Below are 15,475 nucleotides of genomic sequence, written 5' to 3'. Positions count from 1 at the left end.
GGTGCTCGGAGAGTTCCCAGAATTACTAGTGATGGGAGCCCTTGGGAAATGTAGCAGAAAGAGTGGCAGATTTCCCTCCTTCTTGCCCTGGGAGCACCGGACTGGATCAGAGGATGGACACGAAACTCGTAGCTGTTACCATAAAGAGGCTCAGCTGGTCTCCAGAACTGTCCACAGGATTGGGGAGCTCTGCCTTGCCCAAACCCCCCGATGATGGGGACTGCCGTGCAGGGCTGAGCCCCCTGGGTCAAGGCCATAGGCTCTGCTACTGCCCTGCCCTGTGGCCTGGCCAGAAGACTTGAATCCAGAGCCCAAATTGGCTGGGCCATGTGGTTTTGACACTCCAGGCCTTATCAAGCATGGCAGAGGGGGAGAGGAAGCTTCAACGCACACTGCTTCCATACCCAAACCTGCGGCCCCTCTCTCCCGTCCTCTGTGTGGATGCGCTGAGCTGAAAGGCTCCCCTCCGGACGCAAGATCTATGAATAAAGTTCTTTACAACATGGCCTATGGAGTGTCATCTGGGGCTGTGAAATGCTGGGACTTAACAGTGAGGAATGAGGTCTCTACAGAAGGGTTCCGCGTTGGGCTCACACCAGTTCATCTTCCTCCTCTGCCCAGGATCTGGGACGCACTCCTAGGGAGCTTCCCATCCTCACAGCCAGGTGAGGAGCACATGGGAGAGCAGAGGTGGCATGACTGAGGCAATAAGAGCAAAGCCCTTGCGAATCCCTGGGGGCCCTCCCCCCAACCCCCAGAGTGGCCGTGCACACAGCAGCCTGCGGCTCCCGCATAGACCCAAAGGCCATTTCAGAGATGGGAGAGCTCTGGGCCTGAGAGTTTTCTGTCCCATCAAACTGGGGCGGTGTAAACAGGGCCGGTGTCTGGGTGTCCTCGTGCTGAACAAAAGCCCTCATGGAGCTGTGAGGACGACTAAGCCAGACCCCAGGTGCACATCAGCTGAAATCTGCACTTCACCATGAGGCATGCCCCCAGGGGAAGCCCCAGGGCCAGCAGGGTAGCCAGTGTTATTTCTAAGGAGATACTGCCTCTTGACGGTAGGCAGGCGCCTGTGTGCGGCAGCCACGGACACACCTGGAGACCTAGAGCTGGGGAGGAAGCAGCTGCTCACCTTGCCTGCCCCTTCCTTCCCTTCAGTAGCTGGTAATCTAAGCGCCAAATGCTTCACGCCACAACCAAGCAACCCATGGGCCAGGAAAGCCCCTCTGGGTGATGGTGAGAGCCCCGGCAGGAGACCGGGACGTGGAGAGAATCTAAGAATTCTGTGTGGGGTGGGGCCCTGGCACTCAGAGACAGAAAAGAGTCAGAACAGAACCACAGTCCTGCTTAGGTTGGCAAACCTGCCAATCTCACTGTGCTCCTCAGGAGGAAAGGGCCCTGAGATGAACCCACACGGGAAAAGGTCCCGCAGACCCAGCTAGGGAAGGTTTGGTTCCTTACCTGTGACAGTCCTGGGTGGCTGGGGCCCCCTGCGCCCTGGGGCCGTCCCTCCAACCAGGAAATCTTCAGGGGGTTATCGATCAGGCCCACTTCGTTTTGGACAGCCAGCTCCTGTCAGACAGAGCACCTGGTCCTGGTACCATGGCTCTAATCAGCCATAGAGTGGCTCTCTCTACACCCACACAAAGAACCCACACCAGCACTCTCATCTTCCAGGCAAAACCAAGCAACCTTCACACAATGATGTGCTGAGGTTTTGACCCTCCTCATGGGTGAGTCAGGGGTATGAGCCTTCTAACCGGGGAGTGGGGAAGAGGCAAAGCCTGCCAGGAGGCGTGCCAGCTTCCGCAGGAGGACAGAAGGTAGAGGGTGTGGAGCCAGGCAGCAGGAAATGAAGTCAGTGTATGCTCTCCTTCATCCCCAGAGCATTCTCCTGTCTTACCTTCACTCCCTGTGCCTCTACTCCCAGGAATAGGGGGGCCTCTGGGGAGTCTTGGCTCTGAGCTGGCCCAGAGGTCCCTTGGGAGTATGGACATCTAAGCTCAGAGGGCCCACAGTACCGGGTCCGTACTCTGGAATGGCAGGGCCACCAGTGGACCCCCAAAGCCTCACATGGCGCTCACCGCAGCCTTGACGGTCGCAAACTCCACCACGGCGGTGCCAGCCTTCTTGCTGGAAAGCACCAGGTTGAGCACCTCTCCGTACTGTGAGGACAAAGGGGGCTCGGTAAGCATGGCAAGGAGCAAGACAAGCCTGGGTTGCCCTGAGGCCTGCTGGGGCATTTTTGGCTGGGGGATAATGCTTTGTTGCTAAGTTCCCAGACAGGGATGAGAGATGGGAAAGAAAGGATATTTTTGCCAGGATGAAGAAGGATAGCAAAGGAACCCTTAGCAAAGGGCTGAGAACTCAGACCGGCAGAGCTGCAAAGCAGCCTCAGGGACCAAAGGTGGAGAAGCGGACGGGGCTTCTGTGCAACCTGCCCACCTCATCTCTCCCCACACACTCAAGACGGCAAGGGCTAGAACTAGGTAGGGAAGGTGAGACCTAGGAGGGCATATGGCAACACAGGTGGCTGGGGAAAGCCTCTAGGCTGCTACATGGTCTGTGAGACAGAAAAAAAGGCTGCTAGAGATGTTAAGGGAGTTTTGGCCTGGAGATCCAGGGTTTGGGCTGAGATACAGATGGAGATGATGAGAAAGATGGAAGGCGGCAGGGCAGACCTTCTGGAAAAGCTGTAGGAGGACATCTCTGGAGTAGCTGCCTCTCGACTCATCTTCCTTCTTGCACTTCCATTTTAGCTGCAAGGATGGCAGTGGGCATCACCATTAAACTCTGACCTTGGCCTGAACAGTCCCAGCCCCACACCTGAGCTTTACAGTCTGAGTGACACCCTCATGGTCTTCCAGGCACTTGTAATCTAGGGAGCCCCCCATAAAGATGTGTTCCTCTTGAAAACGGACCTGCAGGGTGGCCTGCTCACCCACACAGCCACACGTCCAGACCTATAAGATGCTCTCCTTCCAAGGCTTCTGAGAAGGGCTGCCTGGCAACTGCCAGGGCTAAGAGCGGCCTTGTGTGGCAAGCTCGGAGAGGCCATTCAGATCCCCAGGTAGTGACAGGATGGAAGGAATGGGTAGTTGCGCTGGCTCCCAGAAACCCAGTGTCCCCGCTAGAACCCCCGGAGCCACTGGAAACATCTGTTCTTGCTGACAAGAGGTGGTATGAGGTGGCCCGTGGATCCCGCAGGGCTCACCTTTAGCTTGGGGGTTCCTCTGCCTTCAGGATTTTCTGCCTTTCCTAGAAAATTTGGGAAAATTAGCAAGGTAGAATAGGAGGGAACACAAAGTTCTCTAAAGGAGACACAGCCCAGAGTTTGAAGGGCTTGGGAAAGGGCACTCCTGACCAAAGGCATAGCTGGCCCGCCCTGGGGATGAGCCTGGTGGGGAAGGGAGAGGCAATCCCACCCCCATCCTGAGGAGCTGCCCCCTCCAGGGTGGTGCGCCCAGCTGCCTGCTATAGGCCATGATTAGCACTCTGCTAACGAAGGGCTCTCAACGCCTTGCAGAAGCATGAGGCAGAGGTAAAACCCCACAGTTCTACTGAAACAAAGTATCCAGAGCCTTTCCCCTACTGATCTCCTCCACAGTAGAGCCAGCTCTGCTTAGGACTAAGATAAACAAGGACAGGAGATCTCAGGGTGAGTGAAAAACAAATAGGCCCCAAAGAAGTGGTAGGAAGAAGGAACAGGTGGCGTATGTCTGAGTCAGGTGCCCCTAGGGTTCTGAGCAGCTGGAAGCCTCCACAGCAACTCCACCAAGCAGCCAGCGTGGCCGCTCTGGGCATTTGGAGCTGCCTCAGAGGAGAGGCAGGTGGGGGTGATGGATGCCTACCTCTCAACCTCTGCTCCCGTTCCTGGCGTATCTGCTCCTGGATCAGCCTCTGTTGTTCCTCCAGCTGCCGGGAACCCTCTTCTCGAAGGCGTTCGATCTGCAGAGCGGGGTTGGGGGGAGTGACATTTCTGTGCAGATCCAATTCCAGTTTGGCTCACCTTGTGAAGGTCCCTGGGAGGCTCCACCTGCAAGCTAGGGCTCAGCAACCTGCGGGTTGGACAGATTACCCAGATCCACAGAAGAAGACAGCCACGACAGCCACCTAGGCTCACCCTCCTCCTTCTCCTGCAGATGGCTTTAGGCCGGCATGCCCGGAGGCTCACCTCCTGCTCTAGCGTCCTGGTGCTCCGGCTCTCCTCCTCCTCCTCACTGCCGTGGGCCTGGGCCTGCCGTTCCCGGGCCTCCAGGTCTAGGCACAAGAGTTGAGTGACCCAATGTCTGGTCTAAGCAGTTCTACATGGCCTCAGCCAACCCAAAGTCTCACACAGAATGAAACCATATAGTACCTCTGCCCCCTCCCTCCAAGCCCGTGTGCTCTCAAGTTAATCTTCATTGACAAAAGTCATAGTGTGGAAGAAGTACAGGTTCCAGCTGAGTGGCCGGGGTCTGGAAGAGTTAAGTCAGCAGCTCGTGCTGACCAAGCTGGTTCTCTGATCAGTGAACAGGGTGTGGGTGGGTGCTTATGTCAGCAGCCCAGGGCCATGTGGCAGGGATGCCAAGGGTGGAGCTGCTGGCCTGTCCCTGTGGTTTGGCACAATAGCCTGACCTCGACCTTGGCATTGATGCTTTTTCCACCACAGAGCTCGAGTCCCCACTGCCTCCTACACCTCCTTCTTAGTTCACATTTACCAAGCCTCACTTTGGACCAGACTATGGCAGTTCTACAGGGATGGCAAATTCTGTGTGAGGACATCACCCATGTCCTGGAGCCCTTCCTGCCTTCCAAGGGAAACCTGCTTGTGGCCCTATGCCAGGCTAGCTGCTGTGACAAACCCTCCTCTCGGGCCTGGGACCCACTGCTTTCTTCTCTGGGTACTATACTTACCTAGAATCTCCAGGGTTTTTTGTTTGTTTTTGATAAAAAGATGGATGTACTGAGATGGTATATATGAATATTAAATGTATGGATATCAAATAGGCAAGAAGAAGGGGAGAAAAATCAGGTAAAGACTGCCTACAACAATTTTTTTTAATTAAAAAATTTTTTTTGATGTTTATTTTTGAGAGAGAGAAAGAGAGCATAAGCGTGGGAGGGGCAGAGAGAGAGAGTGGGAGACACAGAATCCAAAGCAGGCTCCAGGCTCTGAGCTGTCAGCACAGAGCCCAACATGGGGCTTGAACTCACGAACTATGAGATCATGACGTGAGGCCAAAGTCAGACATTTAACTGACTGAGACATCCAGGTGCCCCAGGACTGCCTGGAACAATCTTACTGCAGTGATGAAAATGTTCTAAAATTGATTTACAGGCATAGTTGCACCATTTGGTAAATTTCCTAAAAATCATTGAATTATACACTTGAAAGGGGTAGATGGGGGGCACCTGGGCGGCTCAGTGGGTTGGGCGTCTGACTTCAGTTTAGGTCATGATCTCACTGCTCGTGAGTTCGAGCCCGGTGTGGGGCTCTGTGCTGACAGCTGGGAGCCTAGAGCCTGTTTCGGATTCTGTGTCTCCCTCTCTCTCTATTCTTTCCCTGCTCATACTGTCTCTCTCTGCCTCTCACAAAATAAATAAATGCTAAAAAAAAAATTAAAAAAAAATAATGGGTAGATGGTATGATGATGGTATGATATTCAAAACACACCATAATAAAGCTATTAAAAAAAAATGCCTGGACCTATTTGGATCCTTCTGAGAGGACTCCTCAGAGTGAAAGCTCTGTGCAGAAGTGAGGCTGGGATGAATCAAAAGATCCAGGACAGCATCCTGAATAAGAACAAGACTTTACTCATACTGCGTGGGTTTAAATCTCAGATCCAGCAAGTTCTCATCCTTCTGGTGCCTTAGCTTCTTTGTCTATTAAAAAAATGGGTTTAGTAATACCCACTTCCTTAGATAATTAAAGGAGGCTGTAAAGCATTGGTCACAATGCTAGCTAGTAGTAAATCTAGTCACTGTTGTCATTCCTAAGAGTATCCTTCAGGACCCACCCTGGCAGCAGGGTTCTGCCTAGAGCTGGAGCCAAAAAGCTCTGAGGTACAGCTCCAGGAAGAAAAGTGAGGGGGCTGCATGAAAATGGCCCAGGGAAACCACAGGCCACCCAGTACCACAAAGTCACCTACCAAGCTTCACTTTCTTTCTTCTCTCATCAAGTTTCTGGGTTCTCTCTGCTGCCTGCTTCTTGGCTTTCCTGACCTTGTCATACGCAGCCTGGCAGGAGAAAGGAACAGCGAGGAGCAGTTAGCTGAAGGACAAGCACAGAGTATAGCCATCTTCCCGGACCTGCTATGTAGCTCCGGAGCCGTCGGGAGGCAGCCTGGTGACCAGACCTCCAGGCTGGGGCGGCAGGGCCCGTGCTGCATGGCGGAGTATAGGGGACTGAGGCTCAAGTGCCACAGTGGTCTCTAACCACGGGAGACAGTTCAAATAGAGGAGGATGAGCTTACCCTGGCTGCAGCATCGGTCAGTACCTCCAAGGCCTGAGAAAGCTGGTGGAAGAGCTCAGCTACAAATATGGTCAAAAAAGAGAGGAGAAAAAGGAAGTCAGGCTTGATATGGTGTGCTCTCTCTCGAAAAAGCACCTCAAAGAAGCCACACGCTGGCAGGAAGGCCAACATCCACAGATGACGGACCAACCGGGAAGGGTGAGTGTACAGACAAGTGACCAGACTCCCTCCCCTTGCATGCAAAGTGCAGGCCTGGGGCTGTGCACGTCACACTCCACAGCAGTTACTCGGGAGCGGAGACCGGGAGGACGCCATGCCCAGGTGAGCGGGTCTCACCTCCCCACGTGTAGGACAGTCTCACCTGCTCTGGGATTATCTGGATTTTTGTCTGGGTGGCAGGAGAGGGCCTTCTGCCTATATGCCTTCTTCACCTGGAAGAGTCAGAAGACGTGGTTATTCACTCTCTCACCCCAGGTGGGCAAGAAAATCTCACCAAAGCAATAAAGAAATCCAGGGAGTATTCCCCATGGCTAAAAGAAAGGCTGCTGGCCCCCACACTGTTTCTCCTCGACCCGAGGAGATTTGCACTGGATAAGGCGAAGGCCATGGAGGGAGCCAGCTGCAGCCTTGTAGCAGAGAAGCTGGGCCTACTTTCTACTGAGCACCAGTCTCACCACACAGGATGTAAAAGGGCTCCTGACAGGGGCAGGTTTCTCTACAGCCACCTGGAAATAGGCACTCACACACTCTTCGTAGGCATGTAAACTGGGGCACCCTTTCTGAAAGAAAATTTAGCCATCAAGTTTTAAAATGTATTTGCCCATGGGGTGCCTGGGTGGCTCAGTCAGTTAAGCTTCCAACTCTTGGTTTCTGCTCAGGTCATGATGTCATGGTTCATGGGTTCAAGCCTTGCAGTGGGTTCCATGCTGGCAGCGCAAAAGCTACTTGAGATTCTCTGTTTCCCTCTCTCTCTGCCCCTTCCCTGCTTGAGTGCTCTCTCTCACACACACACATAAGATAAATAAACATTTAAAAAATAAATAGAGGTGCCTGGGTGGCTCAGTTGGTTGAGTGACTGAGCATCTGACTTTGGCTCAGGTCATGATTTCACAGTTTGTGAGTTCAAGCCCCACATCAGGTTCTGTGCAAACTGCGTGGAGGCTGCTTGGGATTCTCTCTCTCCCCAGCCCCTCTCTGCCCCTCCCCTGCTCGCACTTTCTGTCTCTCTCAAAATAACTAAATAAACTTTAAAAAAAAAAGGGAATAAAAAATAAATAAACTTAAAAAAAAATAAAATGTATTTGCCCTTTGATCACTCTTAGGAATTTGGACTTATACAAGTATGCCAAAGCAAATATACAAAGATGTCCACTGCAGCAATGTTTATATTAGCAACCACTGGAACCAACCAAAACCTCCATCAACAGGGAGACCCATTTAAAAAATTATGATAGACAGAAGTCTATACATGCCAACTAGAAAGATCTTCAAGTCCACATCTCAAGAAGAAAAACTGTAACTATGTATGGTGACAGATGTTAACTAGATTTTTTGTGGTGATTGTTTTGCAATATATACAAATATCAAATCATTATTTTGTACCCCTGAAACTAAGACAATGTTATATGTCAATATATCTCAAGAAAAAAAAAAAAAGATCTTCAAGGTATAGTGTATGAAAAAAACAAGACTTAGAGCAGTATATAATATGATCACTTTGGTATTCAAAATAAACAAATAATGGGGTACATGGGTGGCTCAGTTGGTTAAGTGTCCACCTCTTGATTTCGGCTCAAGTCATGATCTCATCGTTCATGGGTTCAAACACTGCATTGGGCTCTGCACTGACAGTGGGGAGTCTGCTTTGGATTCTCTTTCTCTCCCCCTCACTCTGCCCTACCCTCTCCCCAACTCACATGCGTGTGCACTCTCTCTCTCAAAATAAATAAACTCTAAAAATTAACAGATGAAAGAACTATAAATAGAGATATTTGGACATGTGCATAGCCTTTGAAACTTATGAGGAAAAAAAAGTTTCTTATCATATAAAACCTAACAGGGGTTTCCTTTGGAGAGAGGTTAAAGATGGAGGGGGAAGAAACATTTACTTCTTTTTTTTTTTAAGTTATTTATTTATTTTTGAGGGAGAGAGAGAATCAGCATAGAGCCTGACACAGGGCTCAATCTCACAAACTAAGATCATGATCCGAGCCGAAATCAAGAGTAGGATGCTTAACCAACTAAGCCACCCAGGTGCCCCAACCTCTTTTTTTTTTTTTTTTTTTTAAGTAATCTCTATGCCCAACATGGGGCTTGAACTCACAACTTCGGGATCAAGAGTCCCATGCTCTTCCGACAGAGCCTGCCAGGTGCCCCCATTTACTTCTCATACTTTTCTGTAGTTCAAATTTTCAAACCTTAAACTGGTCTTATTTTATTATCATTTTTTTATTGTCAGCTTTGTGCAGTGGCGGTATCGTAGCCAATGAGGTTTATCCGAGGCACAATTATTGCTAATTGGAAACTTTTTATTGTCAACAGGGGTTATCTTGGTGGGGAGGTTATGGTCTGTCTTTAGTTTTTATCTTGTAGCTCTCTGAATTAAAAAGAAAAAAAGTATTACTTCTAATGTAAGTAAAAATAAACACAGCTACCAAGATTCTCTATCATATATTACCCACTCAGCTATTTTAAGGAAAACAGAGCACAAATCCCAGAATCAGCCTCTACTTCCTGAGGCCCTGTGCTCACTTGTGCTTGCACACCTTACCTGCCATTCAAACCTGCAAGGAGGAGCCTCTGGACCCAGAACTTCTGCAAGCAGCTAAGCAGACTGGCTTTCTAGGCTTCTCAGAGGAAACCATAAATACTTCTACCCAAAGTTGCTAAATAAGGACCTTCAGAGGCACGCAGCCAGCACCACCAAGGGAGGGCATATGGCCAGGTGCCTCACTCTACTACCACCTCTAGGGCCAAGGAGGGCGGGCAGCCACCTAGCCCAGGACCTCTGGGATGTGCTGCCATCTCCTGGGCTAGGGCCGGCACTACACCTTCACCGCCAGGGCGACCAAGCCCATCAGGCTCTCGCAGGGCTCTCCTGGTTCAGCCCTGGTTCAGCCCAGCAAACAGAATCCACTCCCACCCAGGACAGGCCTGGAGCAGCGAGGGTGTAGATGTGCCTCCCTACGTCCCCACCTTCCTAATCATCCATCCGTGCTCACCTGGCACACCTGCTTGCCTCAACAACCCAATCGAGCCTTTCACCATTAAAATTTACAACAGGGGCGCCTGGGTGGCTTAGTTAAGCATCTGACGGGCTCAGGTCATGATATTTCGGTTTATGAGTTCGAGCCCCGCGTAGGGCTCTGTGCTCACAGCTCAGAGCCTGGAGCCTGCTTTGGATTCTGTGTCTCCCTCTCTCTCTGCCCCTCCCCTGCTCACACTCTTTCTCTTTCTCTCTCTTTCTCTCTCTCAAAAATAAATATTTAAAAAAATTTTTTTTAATTACAACAAAATCTAGCTGTTTCCACTATTAAAAAATTAATAAGAGGTGATCGTTTTATATACAGTTTTACATTTGAAACATCATCTTTACTCTTTCAGTCCCTTATCATTAGTCTTTTCTCCCTTTCTTTTGCCTCTTCTATTGTGCCCCAGCCTCATTTCTTTTTTATTTAAAACTAAGCCTTTATTATGTATTCTTTATGTTTTAGGGTCCTCTATGTGTTGTTTTTCCTTCAATAAGTAAAACAATACAAAAAATATATAAAGAGAAAGCCAAAAATCTAATGTTCTTTCCCCACCTCCCCTGCCCTCTCTTCACAGTTCCGATGTTAACTGGATGGTGGGTAGGCTTTTAAAGCTTCCTCGATTATGCCAACAAATATGAGTCTTCTGGGTTTGGTTTCTGTCTCTCTACCCTTCCTCTCTCTGTCTGAGATGGGTGAAAGGCAGAGGCAGGGAGAAGAGGGTGTCTGTCACCTCAACGTGAAAGCTGCCTGCTCTCAGAATGCACTTCTTCAGGACCAGGATTAGGGGTGTGGCTTACCAACGTCTGGGCATTCTGCCGAAGATGTTCTTTTATATTGTGGGGCTCTTTAAAAGTATTACATGTTCATTTTTGTAAATCTGGAAGAGACAGTAAAAAGGAGAGGCAAGAAGGATCAGTAAGAAAGGAAGATAAAAGAGCATGGGGAAGCCTGGGTGGTAGTGTATTCTTCATTTTCTTTCTTTTTTTTTTTTTTTGAGAGAATGCTTTATGGATTTTATTATAAAGGAATGATATTAAGTACTGCTTTGTGTTTTAGAATTCATTTTGGATGTTCTACATCAGAAAACTGGGGGTTCTTACCAAACAGACTTTATAGTCCACGTGCTTGTGAGACCTGAATTGTGTTTAAGTGTTTATTTTAAATGAATCATGTCTCCATTTGTACTTAAGCACTATTCTTTTTTTCACAGCTGAATATTTGCAGTTAGGTTTCATGTGGGGCATTCTACTGCAAAACCATAAAAAACAGGACACATAAACAAACAAAAAAACAAAACTTATTTTTTTACTTAAATAGGGAAACAAATTGTTCAAACAAAAAATTAATTATGTAATAACAGGAAATTAATCTAATACATTAATTTGTTTCTTCATCAATTCTCTTTCCAGAATGTGTCCCTTTGACAAATATCAACAAGAGTCTCATCAGATTTTTTTTGAAGTAACAGTATAACTAGACCTAGGTTACCTCTCTCCTCATCTGCATGGAGCCCATCTTACCCCCACCCTTCCAGCTCCATATTCCTAACATCTACAACTAAACACAACTGCCTTAATCAAACTGATGTATCCTGGACATCCCACTCTCTCAAGGCCTGGCCTGGCCCTCAATTTCCAAACCATCCTTTAAAGGTATAAGGGGCTGACCATTCTATATTTTAAGATCCTATAGGAAAAAGTTAACAGTCTCATGCACTGGCTAGATATTAGCATTGTATCAGGCTGGTTATTCATTTCCAAGGAGGGATATCTAATGGTAGGAGGAGAGCTCTCTGAGAGCCCTTCAGTACAGCACTGAATCTATCCCACCTCCTGGGTCCACTGATAGAATATCTAGGAATAAACAGGCTGAGCTGGAGTTGGGGATATAGACAAAAATCAGGTATTTCTTGGACACTGAAGAGGAAGGACAGTATTTAGCAAGGAAGATGGCTGTGAAAACAATGAGCTACATTATTGTGTGTCATGCCGTTAAAAGTGGTCCATGAGAATGGAAACACAGAAATAAATCCACAATTACATGGTCAATTAATCTTTGACAAAGGAGGAATGAATATGCAATGGAAAAAGACAATCTCTTCAACAAATGGATAGCCACATGTAAAATAATGACATTGGACCACTTTCTTTCACTATACCCAAAAATGACTCAAAATGGATTAAAGACCCAAATGTGAGACCTGAAATCATAAAAAACCTTGAAGAGAAAATCCTTGAAGGCAATAATTTCTCGGACACTGGCCATAGGAACATTTTTCTAGATATGTCTCTTGAGGCAATGGAAATAAAGCAAAAATAAACTATGGCAACTACATCAAAATAAAAAACTTCTACACAGTGAAGGAAACAATAAACTAAAAGGCAAACTATTGAATGGGAGAAGATATTTGCAAATGACATATCCGGTAAAGGGTTAGTATCCAAAATACATAAAGAGCTTCTAAAACTCAACACTCAACAAACAAATATTCCAATTAAGAAATGGGCAGAAGATGGGGTGCCTGTGTGGCTCAGTCAGTTGAGTGTCCAACTTTGGCTCAGGTCATGATCTCAAGGTTTGTGAGTTTGAGCCCCCCCCCCCCCCCCCCCCCAGGCTCTGTGCTGACAGCTCAGAGCCTGGAGCTTGAGCTTGCTTCAGATTCTGGCTCCCTCTCTCTCTCTGACCTTCCCCTGCTTGTGCTCTGCCTCTCTCTCTCTCAAAAATAAACACTAAAAAAAAAAAAAAAAAAAAAAAAAAAAAAAGGCAGAAGACACGAACAGACATTTCTCCAAAGAAGACATCCAGATGGTCAACAGACACATGAAAAGATACTCAACATCACTCACCATCAGGGAAATTCAAATCAAAATTACAATGAGCTATCACCTCACACCTGTCAGAATGGCTAAAATCAAAAACACAAAAAACAGGAGCACCTGGCTGGCTCAGTCTGTAGAGCCTGCAACTCTTGATCTCGGGGTCATGAGTCCAAGCCCCACGTTGGGCATGGAACGCACTTAAAAAACAAAACAAAAACAAACAAATAAACAAAACCCCAAGAAACAACAAGTGTTGATGAGGATGTGGATAAAAAGGTGGAATGCAAATTGGTGCAGACATTGGAGTGTCTTCAAAAAAATTAAAAATAGAACAACCCTACAATCTAGGAATCCCACTACTGGGTATTTACCCCCAAAATACAAAAACACTAATTCGAAGGGATACATGCATTCCTATGTTTATTGCAGCATTATCTACACTAGCCAAACTATGGAAGCAGCTCAAGTATCCATCAACTGATGAAAGGATAAAGATGTCATATATAATATATAATGGAATATTTTCCAGCTGTAAAGAAGAATGAAATCTTGCCACTTGCAACAACAAGGATAGAGCTAGTGAGTATAATGCTGAGTGAAATAAGTCAGTCAGAGAAGACAAATACCATATGATTTCATTCATACATGGGATTTAAGAAACAAAACAAACAAGCAAAGAAAAAAAAACGAGCAAAGGAAAAGAGGAAGACAAAACAAGAAACAAACTCTTAACTATAGAGAACAAACTGATGGTTACCAGAGGGGAGGTAGGTGGGCGGGGGGGGGGGGGGGGGAATGGGGAAAATAGGGGAGGGGGATTAAAGAGTACATTTATCATGATGAAATAAAATAAAATAATTTTAAAAAGGGGTGCCTGGGTGGCTCAGTTGATTGAGCATCTGACTCTTGATTTCAGCTCAGGTCATGATCCCAGGGTCATGGGACCAAGCCCCACATCGGGCTCTGCCCTGAGCATGGAGCCTTCTTGGGATTCTCTCTCTCTCTCTCTCTCTCTCTCTCTCTCTCTCTCCCTCTCCCTCTCCCTCTCCCTCTCCCTCCCCCCCTCTCCCCCCACCCCCCCCCCACACTCTCTCTCTAAAATAAAGAAAAAAAACTGAAAAAAAAAAATGGAAACACAGAGAAAGGAGTGACTAATTTTAGCTCTGCAAGCTTCTTAGAGAAGGCAATATCTGGGCTGGGTCTGAAAGGTGAGTAGTTCTGTGAGCAGAGAGCTGGAAAGGACATTCAAGACAGAGGGTGTGAAAGAATTTGACTTCTCTTAGAGCCTCAGGACAGCTTACAGGAGAAATATAAGGGTTCTGCTGTGGGGGCACCTGGCTCAGTCAGTAAAGCATGCAACTCTTGGAGTTGTGAGTTTGAGCCCCACGTTGGGTGTGGAGATTACTGAAAAATAAAATTTAGCCCAACTCAGTTGGTTGAGTGCACAACTTCAGCTCAGGTCATGATCTCACACTTCATGAGTTCAAGCTCCACATTAGGCTCTGTGCTGACAGCTCAGAGCCTGGAGCCTGCTTCAGATTCTGTGTCTCCCTCTCTCTTGCCCCCTCCCCTGCTCACACTCTGTCTCTCAAAAATGAATAAATGTTAAAAACAAACAAACAAACAAAATTTTTAAAAATTGCTTTAATGAGGTAAAGGTCCTGAGAACAGAAAAGGACATGAAAAAAGAGACATGGTTGCAATAAAGCACAGAAATAAAAATAACTGTTTTTGTCAAAGGATATTTTGGGTTTTAAAAAACTTTAACCAGGGGTGCCTGGCTGGCTCAGTCAGTGGAATATGCAACTCTTGACCTCCAGGTTGTGGGTTCAAGCCCCACATTAGGTGTAGATTGTTCAAAAATAAAATCTTAAAAGAAAAAAAAACAAAAACAAAAAACCTCAACCAAAGAAAAGTAATGAAAGAAGAGTGGGAAAAGAACAAATTCACACAAACAGGTTTTAATGCACAGACCTGGGATGAAGAAATGTTGGGGAATGAGAACACACATATAGGCAAAGAAATGCCCACTGGGCCAAGAAACAAAGGTTGAAGAATGATAAAGTTACTCAGTTACTGAAAACATAAGAAAGTTATGTGATTCATAGAACAGAGAGTAGAAGGGAAAACTCCCCTGTGTGTCTGAGCAGAGCCAGATGTGTTGAGTCTGCTGAGTTCAAGGGTAGTGAACCTCTATCAAGGATGAATGACTGAGGAGGTTTTGCGGATCTCCAAGCCCAAAGAATTTAAACCTCGACATTCTCTAACAGCTATGGAAGTATATCATAAAGAGCATAAAAGCAAGATTAATGGAACATATAAGACTGGCCATGAAACAAACACTAATAAATGTAAAAATTCAACATATAGTAAAAAGTATTATTAAGACATATTATACTGAGTGAAGAAAAAGTTAAATCTTCATCTCAAACCATATACCAAAATAACTCCAAATAGATCAAAGCACTAAATAAAACAAAACACTAAATAAAAAAAAACAAAAAACAAAACTGAAAGAACCTAAAAGAAAGGAAATGATGAGACTATTAATCTGCCTGTGGGATTGGGAAGAAATTCCTAAGCATTAAAGCAAGGGAAGAAAACACACGTGTGCATGCACAGAATGAATAAATTTACAATGACAAAAATTTAAATGACTCTCAGTTAAAAATCAGAGACAAAATTGATACGGAAATGAAAACTGAGGGAAGTATTTGCATGAAATATGACAGATAACACAATGCTTACTACCTAAAGAACTCATACGAAAAAAAAAACCAGAATAAACCACAATAGAGAAAAAAACATGAAGAGATAATGCATAGAATAGAAACAGTTAATAACGTGAAAAATATTCATCCTCACACACAAAGATTAAGTCCTTTTCAAAATTCAAAAATGTAAGTCCTATCAATTGACAACAAGTAAAAAAAGGATGACATTTAAT

At 46.4% G+C, this 15,475-nt stretch overlaps 1 protein-coding gene and 1 pseudogene across 3 annotated transcripts in view; one reads left to right on the top strand and one right to left on the bottom strand.

Moving 5' to 3' along the window:
- DNAJC17 (DnaJ heat shock protein family (Hsp40) member C17) overlaps positions 1-15,475 on the bottom strand; it is a 41,659-nt gene that overhangs the window by 4,080 nt on the left and 22,104 nt on the right. The window contains exons 2-10 of one of the 3 annotated variants that reach the window (XM_047862802.1): positions 6,820-6,889; positions 6,459-6,517; positions 6,135-6,222; positions 4,124-4,260; positions 3,852-3,948; positions 3,215-3,258; positions 2,682-2,759; positions 2,085-2,165; positions 1,462-1,572 (exon numbers count right to left, since the gene is read on the bottom strand). In XM_047862802.1, coding sequence (XP_047718758.1) covers positions 1,462-1,572; positions 2,085-2,165; positions 2,682-2,759; positions 3,215-3,258; positions 3,852-3,948; positions 4,124-4,260; positions 6,135-6,222; positions 6,459-6,517; positions 6,820-6,889 — 765 coding nt within the window. The remainder of the gene's footprint in view (positions 1-1,461; positions 1,573-2,084; positions 2,166-2,681; positions 2,760-3,214; positions 3,259-3,851; positions 3,949-4,123; positions 4,261-6,134; positions 6,223-6,458; positions 6,518-6,819; positions 6,890-15,475) is intronic. The other 2 variants (XM_047862803.1, XM_047862804.1) reach the window with 2 other exon arrangements.
- On the top strand, positions 8,915-9,079 carry LOC125169387 (uncharacterized; annotated as a pseudogene).

This window comes from Prionailurus viverrinus, chromosome B3 (genome assembly GCF_022837055.1).
Source record: "Prionailurus viverrinus isolate Anna chromosome B3, UM_Priviv_1.0, whole genome shotgun sequence".
Lineage (NCBI taxonomy): Eukaryota > Metazoa > Chordata > Mammalia > Carnivora > Felidae > Prionailurus > Prionailurus viverrinus.
This window is presented reverse-complemented; position numbering and strand designations above follow the sequence as displayed.